The 10,879-nt window shown below is 39.9% G+C and overlaps 2 protein-coding genes across 2 annotated transcripts; one reads left to right on the top strand and one right to left on the bottom strand.

The window, feature by feature from the left end:
- Positions 1–1,521: 1,521 nt before the first annotated feature.
- LOC104604676 (transcription factor bHLH14) lies at positions 1,522–3,621 on the bottom strand. Its single transcript, XM_010269138.3, has one exon. It carries the CDS (start codon positions 3,264–3,266, stop codon positions 1,698–1,700), a length of 1,569 nt encoding a protein of 522 aa, XP_010267440.1. The 5' UTR covers positions 3,267–3,621; the 3' UTR covers positions 1,522–1,697.
- Positions 3,622–4,000: 379 nt separating this feature from the next.
- LOC104604813 (uncharacterized) lies at positions 4,001–7,876 on the top strand. Its single transcript, XM_088896167.1, has 2 exons — positions 4,001–6,020; positions 6,142–7,876. Exon 2 carries the CDS (start codon positions 7,025–7,027, stop codon positions 7,874–7,876), a length of 852 nt encoding a protein of 283 aa, XP_088752293.1. The 5' UTR covers positions 4,001–6,020; positions 6,142–7,024.
- The last annotated feature ends 3,003 nt before the right edge of the window (positions 7,877–10,879 follow it).

Raw genomic sequence — 10,879 nt, 5'->3', positions numbered from 1 at the left:
GCTGTGGCTAAATTCCTGAAGTGTGACATTGTATTGGCAAGTAAAGGATGGAAGTTAGATTTGACCTAAGTATTAATCAGAATGGTTTTGGGTCTATCTTTTGGTCCCAATTAATAATCAGTTCTAACCCAACCCAACACATTGATAATCCTACAACTTAGTCATGATTAGCTCCTTTGAAAACACTATAATTCACACTTCTGTACTATAAAATCTTCCTACAAAAGCTTCACAAGAGATTTGCCATCTACCTCTTATCATATAATTCCACGAATATATAGTTAGAATCTTAAGATTCCCTCAATTTCAAATTTTCATCGGAAAGATGGGCTATCTACAAGAGATAAACTCAAAATATTAAAGGATATTGATAGCCAATGCATCATTTGTAACATGGAAGATGAAAGTACTGCGTATCATTTGTTTTTAACTTGTCCCAGTGCTGTATGGGCTAGACTACATGTAGATTTTCATGTGATGCACTATTAAGTGAAGTTTCCACATATGCTAATTAAGTAGTGGCTTCATGCTCTTCCGCCTCATCTTCCAAAGCATGAAACTGCACCACCAATCTTTCGATTCAATATGGGTTAAATATGATTGAGGAATAATTACATTTGGCTACACCTTCCATTTAACGAGCCACCACATTTCACACTTATAGAAATGTATCAACAGTGTTTATATGTGGATTTCTTTCTAGATTGATGGGTAGATGAGGGTATTTTTTACTAAAATTTGGTAGGGTGAGGTTTTTTGACATTTTGAGTTGATTGGTGGGGTTAGATTGGGCCAAAGGGGTTCAGATCGGGCAGATCTGGAAAAGGAATCTGGGCCAAAGGGGTCCAGATCTGATTCGGTCAATCTAGAGCCTCGAAACAGAATCTATGTGTGACCAAAAGGCAAACAATGGTATTGTGGATTGAAATTTTATAAGTGGGTATTTTTGAGTGTCTGGGATTTGATGGTAATGTCTGATCGGTCTAAAGGGTTAAGATCGTAGAAATCTGGATCAATGAGAGGGTCCAAAATAGAATCTTGGTTTGATGAAGGGGTAAACGGAAAAATCTTGGGTTGAAACTTTATGGGCAAGTGTGCTGTTGTACCCAGAGTTTAATGGTGTGGTTTGATAGATTCGAATGTGTTAAAATTCAGGGAATCTGGGTTTTGAATGTTTAGGCTAACGAGAAGCATTGAAATGGAATCCTTGCTTGATAAAGGGATAAACGGAAGAATCTTGAGCTGAAATTTTATAAGTAGGTATTTCTAGAGGTTTTGAGTCTGATCTAAGGGTAAAAGTGTAGATAGGGGTTGATCAGGGCTATCAGATAAGTTTAATGGTGGATTTAGGGGCTTTAGGTCTAAAAGTTGGGATAAATGTTTTAGAGAAATGGAAGGATCTAATCAAATGTTTGGGATAAATTGAAGGTTCAGGCAGTGGACCATGATATCTAGTCGAATGGTATTCGAACCGTTATTTTAATGACCCAAGCCGAACTCATCCAAGAGATGCCATTTCTATTTTCTCAATTAATTAATTATTATTAAATTTATTACACGTCCATACATATACAGTGATGAGAAACAGGCACGAAAAGGGGGAAGAAACAGAAGTTGGAAAAGATGAACATAAGGGCTGATGGAAAAGAAAACACAGATGCTGTAAGCAGTAAGTTAATGGATAGAATCTACTACTGCTACTCTTTCTCCAACCTCCTAAGGATGGCTGTTTTCAAGCCCTCTTCGCTCTTCACCCCATCGGGAAGTCTAATTACAACATCCTGAAGCATCAATTCCTTGACACTGGACACACTTGCATGATGTACTTGAAGTTTAAGCCCTCGAAGTGCATCCATGAGTCTTGCCGACGGGTAGTTCACATTTTCCGATTGGACCCTGATCAATGCGTCCGTTCCCAGAATCTTCACCTCTACATCCATCGAGGTTATAAGTCCACCACTACCATAAATGGAGGAAGATCTTGTTTGGCCGTAGTCAAAAACAGTGGTAGCGGTGGTAATGGTGCTTTGATGATCATCCATTTCCATCTTCACTTTCTTAGAGTGTCTTCCCAAACCCAGTCGCCCCTCCAGATCTTCTATTTTTCCCTTGAGCTCATTGATGTAGGAAACCGCGTCTGCAAGCAAGGATGCTTTGTCCATCCTCGACACGTTTGGGACCACGCTTCGCAGCGCGTAGAAGCGGTGATTGAGCTTCTCTCGACGCTGTCGTTCCGCCTCCACATGGTTCAGCGGCATGTCTCGCCCTTTCCCTGGCTTTCTTCCTCTCTTCTTTGGTCTCCTCTTCTCCATATCTGCCGAAGTGATGAGAAGGGCATCGGAGTCGAAATGCTCCGACTCGACGGAAGATGAGTGTGTTGCTGGTGGTGCTGGAGCCGTCGTCATCGTAATAGTGGTAGTGGTTTCCCCGTTCTTCTTTGTCCTCGCTTCTTGTCGGTGTCTCTCTTGGTGGATTCCTTCTCCTCTCTCCCCATTGATTATCCCAATATCTGGGAACGACAGATCTCGATCGAGAAACGGTATCAAACCCCCTTGGCTTGGACTTCGTTCCTGGACTGGGAGTGAGACTGCAACTGGGACTGGACTGATAACATCAGATCCAAACAGGGATTTGGCTTGGTGCACAAGACCCCAGTTCTCTGCAATAGTGTCCGAAGAACCCAATTCAAGCACTCCAGATGAAATTGGGATATACACCAAAGTCTCGATTCCATGCACCAGAGCTTCTTTAGCACGCTCACAATTGCAAAACCGAAGCTGTTGGGCACCGGTCAGCCAGACCGGAGAGCCGGAACTAATAGCCTTGCCTGGGAGTCCATCGCCGATGTTGAATGACCGGGTTATGGACACCATGTAGAACCACTCGGCATCGGTGACATCTCCATCCACGGAGGCGTCGATGTCTGGGATGTCGTTGATAAGGGCTTGAATTCCCTTCATCACCTTCTTTCGCTCCCAGTCAATCTCTAGTTTCTGTTGTTGACATTGAAGTCTGTTGCTGTATCTAGAAGATGAGGAGGCTCTATCTCTGGTGCCTCGGAAAAGGCCATCAGCCCAGGCCAAAACTAGGTGGCCATTGTTGTCGTTAGAAGTCCGCCAGAAAATGGCGTAAACCCACCACTCCGGTCGGCTTTGAACGAGGAATCGAAGTCGTTCTTGAAGGGTTTTCTGTGGGGTTTCTTGACAAACGAAGAGTAAGGAAGATGGCGAGGTTGAACGCGTGGGTGAAGAGATAATCCCTTCCATGACTGTATTTGTTTTGTTCTCGATCGGTTGTTGCTGCGTGTTTGGTGATTTCTGTTGCGCTTTTTGTGGTCGGGTGGTTTAATTCTTTCGTCTGGAGTCCGAGAGGGAGAGAGGGGAGGGGATAGTGGGTGGCTGAGAAAATTCACAGAGAATTTAAGGCCATTTAAAAGGAGAGGGGCTATTGGAATCTGATCTCATGTTGTCTGTAGGGAACATTTAAAAGGGTGGGCGACGGAGGAGATGAGATGCGACTTGCGAGAGAGGGAGAGGAGTGGGGGGACCTTCGTCCTTCGCCCTTCCTTCACCTTCAGTGACTGTTTGAGTATGTACAATGTGAGTTGTTTTCTTCCCTTTGGTGTTAATTTGACACCATTACCGCGTGAATCTAAATTAAGCAGAATGGCAGAGACGCTGGGAAAATGGTTACATCGGACTGCACTACGTTAACCGTCGGATTATAATCTTATTTGGATTGCCATGTCATAGATTCCCTCTTTTTCACGAATCCGATGGTTCCGAATCCTAAGTGGCCAGGGCTAGCAAACAGTCTGAATCATAATCACATGTATCCATTAGTATTTTACAAACTAACAAACGTCATATTTGAGTATTCACGACAAAAACAAATGAGCTGATGGAAATATGGAGTCATCGAAACGGGTTCGGATGAGGTAAGCATTACGTTGTAAGTTCAGAAATCGGCTTCAGTCACTGCAAAACTTTTCTTTCTTGCATTGGAAACATTTTTTATTTGGGAGATATTTCCAATGCAAGGCTATAATAATTGTTAGAAAGGGCGTTGCAGTGACTGAATCCCATCAGTAGTTCAATGAGCACTTGAAAATTTTTTTGACACTTGTCCTTAAAAATATCTTCAACCCACCCTTGAAAAAGATTAATACCCCTTCATTGTTCTTTTTTAATAATTTATAGGATAAAATATAAAAACCTCCCCTAATTAAGGTTTCATTTTCATAGAATCCTCTTTTCTTATAGTTTTGATTTTGAACTTTCATTTGCAACAAAAAAACCTTTTTGAACATTCACACTGCAACAAATACCCCTGACCATTAAGTCTAATGACAGAATTCGTCCAATTATCAAAATATCCACTTAAACTTTCTTAATTCTCTTATCCTTTTCTCTTAAGTCCTAATTGATCAAAAATACGATTTAAAATAACAAGAATCATTTCATTGGTATAGAAAATAAAGTTTTTTTTTATTCATTTCACTCATATGAATGTCTCTCTTCATCTTAAAATATAAAAATTATCCACTCATTTTCCCAATAATTTAAGAAAACCAAAGGAAACTAGAAATTTATTAGGAAAACAAAATCTCTACCAATTCATTTGAAAATTGAATCTAGCTAAAAATATGTAAAGATCTATTGGAGCAACCAAGAGGGCTTCAAGGTTATATTAGAAAATTAATTGAATCATATTCAAATAAATAAGAATAGCATAGTTTGGGATTAGAAAAAAATTTAAATAGCTGAATGAGCCAAAGTGAATGTAAAAGTTCAGGTGTTTTTCACTACAAGAAAAACCGGCTAAGCCGGCATTAGCTGAACCACCGACATAGACTTATAAACTGCCGGTATAGGCCTAAGCCAGCGGTTCATTGGCCGCCACCTATAGTTGCGCCGCCCTATGTCATGAACGCTAGCCTAAGAGACAAAGACCGCCGTCCTAGAGACCTGGTCCAGCCATTCATAAGCTGGCTTCTGCAGAAGAATGCTTGCCCTGTCTGCATGGCTGCTGTAGCAGCATACTAAGATTGGAAATCATTCAAGAATATGATGCTGATAATGAGATGGGAAAGCTGGATTGTAGCTAGAGCTATCACATGTTTTGCTTAAACCAGTGGCTTCTGGAGTGCTTGCCCGGCAGCCATGCTGCCAAGTGCCCAGCTCAATATTAAGATTGACATCATTTGAACCTCAGTGTCTGCCAATGGGTATTGGATCAGTGTTTCTCCTTTGTTGCTTTTTGTACAGCTTTCGACTGAAATAAGCATGCATCCATTCTTTGTTGTGTAATTCCTCTACCCGTTTGTCTATTATAAAATATTGGGCTTTTGTGGAAGCCACAAACACTTGAAAGTTTGCAGCTGTTGTCATCACCATTTCATGGGCAACATTTACATTTCATTCAGTTGTTTTGGTTCCTGTGAGATGAAAATACTTTTAATACAGTCAAAATTTACCATTCAAAAAAACTTAGTTATATTTAATCTATTTATCATTTCCATTCTTCTGTCTACTGTTAATAGAACTCACATATATATGGAGGTGAAACAAGGATCTGCTGCAGTGACAAAAGCTGAGCAGTAGCAGGATTAATTTTAATGATACTGGTAAGACTGCATCAAGGAGACGATGATGAAAGAATCTATCCCTATATCCTCAAATAAAGCCAGCAACAAAAGTAAGAGCATAATTGGACTGGTAGATGGTGAACCTGAGGATGGAAATAAAACAGGAAAGAAGAAAAACCTTGGAATAAAAATGGAATCACCAAACCTGCATCAAGTGTTCAATTAATTATAGTGCTTCCACTACTACTTACTATTTTCCTTTTTTTATCTTTGCCAATGGAGATACTTTTTGGGAACCAATTTGCACTGAAAATTGCATTCAACACCAGATGGGAATGCTGTAGATGACTTCCCTTCATCTTATGAGTAGGATAAAAAGTCCTGCAGTTGGAAGAAAATTAAGACAGTACCTACTCTGCCCATATTTCTGAAGGTAATGTTTAATACTTTACTAGAGATGGGTTCCTTTAGCTGAAAATTTTCAAGTTTTCACAAACTCTGTAGCTCTAGGGTGTAATAAGAAATGGTTTAACTTCCATGGTTATTGTCTGCAGTTCCAGGCTGTCAAATACAAGGTAGTTATGAACAAGAGAAGAAGCTCGGATGCTCAGAAGTACATACTCTATGGGATTACAGGTTCAGTACAACCGGGTTCGTGCTGTTGATAGTGCTTCAAACTAAGTGGACGTAGTGGGTGATTTACTTCCTAATTGTTAGGCATTGTGTTAGTGGACTTAGTGGGTGGTTTACTTCCTAATTGTTAGGCATTATGTTAGTGGACTTAATGGGTGAGTTACTTCCAAATTGTTAGGCACTATTTTGAGTTAGTGAGCCATGTTTTTCCACTTTCTAATTTAGTTGCTTATTTTTAGCTAAGGTTAATTCAGCTGTAAGTCTATATATATTGGACCTCTGATGTTGTTTTTTTGTATGAAGAAAATTGAATTCGAAGTGGCTTTGTTTTCAAATTAGAATTCTGTTCTTTGTTCCCAACAATTTCTTTGGTATCAGAGCCAGGTTGGGTCTTTATCTGGACAAAGGGTAAAGTAAGAGAAAAGAGAGTTCCGTCATGGGAAGCAACATAACCAATTTTTTGCTCTGCCCCTAATTCTAGTCTTCAAAGGGGGAAATTATCACTTCTGGAGCCTCAAAATGAAGACCATGTTCAAGTCTCAAGAGCTGTGAGACTTGGTGGAGAAGGGATTTGAAGACACAAATCCAACTGAGCCTGATCAACGGTTGCGAGAAACCTGTAAGAAGGATGCAAAGGCTCTGTTCCTCATTCAACAAGCCCTTGATGAAGAAATTTTTCCAAGAATTGCAGCAGCTAGCACCTCCACTCAAGCATGGGAGATTCTGAAGCAAGAATTCTTGGGCGACAAGAACGTAATTACTATTAAATTACAGACTCTTGGTCATGATTTTGAAACATTGGCCATGAAAGAAAAAGAATCTGTGCAAGTATTTTTATCTAAGGTGTCTAGGATTGTTAATCATATGAAGTCATATGGTGAAAGTATTAGCAATGAAACTGTTGTGAGTAAGGTTTTGAGGAGCCTAACCTCAAAATTCTATCATGTAGTTGCTGCAATTGAAGAGTCTAAGGACTTGTCTACTTATACTTTTGATGAATTAATGAGTTCTCTATTAACCCATGAAACTAGACTGAGAATATCCTATGAAAAGGTTGAGGAGAAGGGTTTTCATGTTAAGGGGGAGTCTTCCTACAAGGGAAAGTCAGAAAATTCTGGAGGCCAGGGACAGAGCAGAGGTTGTCAAGGTCGTGGTGGCGGCAGAGGAAGAGGCCAATTTGGTGATCAACGCCAACACAAAAGCACCATCCAATGCCAATATTGCAAGAAATTGGGTCACAAAGAAGTAGATTGTTGGACCAAGCAGAAACAAACCAATTTTACAGAGAAAGTTGAAGAGGAGAGTAAGCTATTCAGGGCTCATTCTCCTATTGATAATGCTTCCAATGGAGTTTGGCTTCTGGATAGTGGATGCTCCAACCATATGTCCAGAACAAAGTCTCTTTTTAAAGAACTTGACGAGTCACAAAAAAGTGAAGTTCGACTCGGAGACAACAAGCAAATGCAAGTTGAAGGAAAATGTACAATTGCCATCAAAACCTCACAAGGTAATGTAAAACTCCTCCATGATGTGCAATATGTTCCTAATTTAGCTCATAATTTGTTGAGTGTTGGGCAATTGATGGATGGTGGATACTCTATTTTGTTTGATGATGGTTGTTGTTCTGTCCAAGATAAGAAAAAGGGCATAAAATAGTTAACATTCTGATGGCACAAAATAAAATGTTTCCGTTAGAAGTCTCTAAAGTAAGTTGGGTGTATTTCTTGAAATTAAAATCAGAAACTTTTGAAACTTTCAAGAAATTCAAAGAATTAGTGGAGAAGCAAAGTGGGCATTGTATAAAGGCGCTCCATTCTGATAGGGGTGGTGAATTTACCTATAATGAATTTAATGTTTTCTGTGAGGAAAATGACATTCATAGGGAGTTGACAGCACCATACACACCGGAGCAAAATGGTGTGGCTGAGCGGAAAATCGAACGGTGGTTGAAATGGCAAGAAGCATGATGAAGGCAAGTGGTGTTCCAAATCAGTTATGGGTAGAAGCAGTGGCAACAACAGTTTATCTTCTCAATATCTCATCTACAAAGGCTATCATGAACCGGACCCCATATGAAACTTGGAAGGGCAGGAAGCCACGGGTAAGCCACTTGAAAATTTTTGGTTATATAGCCTATGCCTTGGTTACTTCTCCAACCCCCAACAAACTTGATGAAAAAAAATGCATTTTTGTTGGCTATAGCCCTCAATCCAAAGCATATAGGTTGTATAACCCTGTGGGTGGCAAAGTAATTATTAGCAAGGATGTTAAGTTCAATGAAGAAGAAACTTGGGCCTAGAACAACGACAATGCAACACCTACAGCACCACAAGTTACAGAAGATGCTAGTATAACTCCTGTGACAAAACCTCCAGAACCAGCTATTCCATATGCTGGTAGCAACAACTCAACCATTTACTCATCTCCCCCCAGCAACAGTAGCGCATCTACTCCAACAAGCTTGCAATCCTCATCTTCAAGTTCCTCTAGTGAAACACCTCCAAAAAAATTCAGATCATTGAGGGATATTTATGCTTCATGTAGCTTTGCTTTGTATGTTTCTAACCCCACTTGTTATGATGAAGCTGCAGAAAGTCAAGTTTGGCAGGATGCAATGAAAGAAGAGATGTCGACTATTGAAAGAAATGAAAATTGGGAATTGATCAATCTACCGAAAGGCAAGAATGTTATTGGGCTCAAGTGGGTGTACAGAACAAAGTATCATGCTGATAGTACTATACAGAAACACAAAGCTCGGTTGATGGCGAAAGGTACTCTCAGTTTGTGTACCAGGTTTGTGTACCAGAAACACAAACCTTTTCTCCGGTTGCTCGCTTTGAAACGGTGAAAACCTTTCTAGCCTTGGTTGCACAATTAAATTAGGTTGTGTACCAGTTTGATGTTAAATCCACCTTTTTGAATGGAGAACTTGATGAAGAGGTGTATGTTTCTCAACCTGAAGGTTTTGTTAGTGACGATGACAACAAAGCTTACAGGTTAAAGAAAGCTTTATATGGCCTAAAGCAAGCCCCGCGAGCATGGTATAGCAAAATAGACTCCTACTTTAAGGAGAATGGATTTGAAAGGAGTAAAAATGAGCCAACACTTTATGTGAAGAAGCAAGGTAACTCTGATTTTTTGGTGGTGTTTTTATGTTGATGACATAATTTATATGGGATCTTGTGAGTCTCTTATTGAGGAATTTAAGTCTTGCATGATGAAAAAATTCGAGATGTCAGATTTGGGTTTGTTTGCATTATTTTCTTGGTTTGGAGGTCAACCAAAGTGCAGATGGGATTTTTATTTCCCAAAGAAAATATGCTAATGATTTGTTGAAAATGTTCAATATGTTAAACTGCAAAGCAGCTCCAACTCCCATGAATGTTAATGAGACACTCATAGCTAATGATGGCATTGGAATGGCAAGTGCAAAGTATTTCAGAAGTATGATTGGCGGTTTGAACTACTTGTCTCACACAAGGCCTGATATAGCATTCCCTGTCAGCGTTGTCTCTAGGTTTATGCATACTCCAACAATGCATCACCTCGGGGCAGCAAAGAGGATCCTTCGTTATGTTGCTGGAACTGTTGATTTTGGAATTTGGTACTCAAAAGTATCAGATTTCAAACTTTTGGGTTTTACTAACAGTGACTGGGCAGGTTGCTTGGATGATAGAAAAAGCACCTCCGGCTATGTTTTCTCCCTTGGTTCGGGTGCTATTTCATGGAGTTCAAAGAAGCAAGAGATCATGGCCTTGTCATCATCAAAAGCAGAATATGTTGCTGCAACGACATCAATTTGTCAAGCAGTTTGGCTAAGGATATTGTTAGCTGATTTTTTGCCAAGTTCAAGAAGGGGCAACTCAAGTGTTTTGTGACAACAAGGCAACCATTGCTATGGCGAAAAATCCAGCTTTCCACAGCAGAACAAAGCACATTGATATTCGCTATCATTTCATCCGAAATCCGGTTGCTGAAGGAACAATAGCAATGAAGCATTGTGGGACCAATGAGCAAGTAGCTGATGTTCTTACCAAGTCACTGCCACGTGCCAAACATGAGTACTTCAGACTGCAGATGGGAGTAATAAGCTTTGAAGCAAGGGGGAGTGTTGATAGTGCTTCAAACTAAGTGGACGTAGTGGGTGATTTACTTCCTAATTGTTAGGCATTATGTTAGTGGACTTAGTGGGTGGTTTACTTCCTAATTGTTAGGCATTATGTTAGTGGACTTAGTGGGTGAGTTACTTCCAAATTGTTAGGCACTATTTTGAGTTAGTGAGCAATGTTTTTCCACTTTCTAATTTAGTTGCTTATTTTTAGCTAAGGTTAGTTCAGCTGTAAGTCTATATATTTGGACCTCTGATGCTTTTTGTATGAACAAAATTGAATTCGAAGTGGCTTTGTTTTCAAATTAGAATTTCTGTTCTTTGTTCCCAACACGTGCAACAATGTCATGCATTTCAGATAACTGAGTCTAGAGTATAGAGTTCATTTTGACCAAAAGGATCTCAGCTCTCATACTTTCAAAAGAATCGAGTCTAGAGTTCATCCAATAAGTGAAGCTGAAGGTGTTGAAATGACAATGTAAATGATTCACAAATAACATCAAGGATTCAAAACTAGGAAGTTTCAGATATTCGACCGGAGGAAGAGGAAC

The sequence above is a fragment of the Nelumbo nucifera genome, chromosome 1 (genome assembly GCF_055504915.1).
Source record: "Nelumbo nucifera cultivar China Antique chromosome 1, China Antique-T2T, whole genome shotgun sequence".
Lineage (NCBI taxonomy): Eukaryota > Viridiplantae > Streptophyta > Magnoliopsida > Proteales > Nelumbonaceae > Nelumbo > Nelumbo nucifera.
This window is presented reverse-complemented; position numbering and strand designations above follow the sequence as displayed.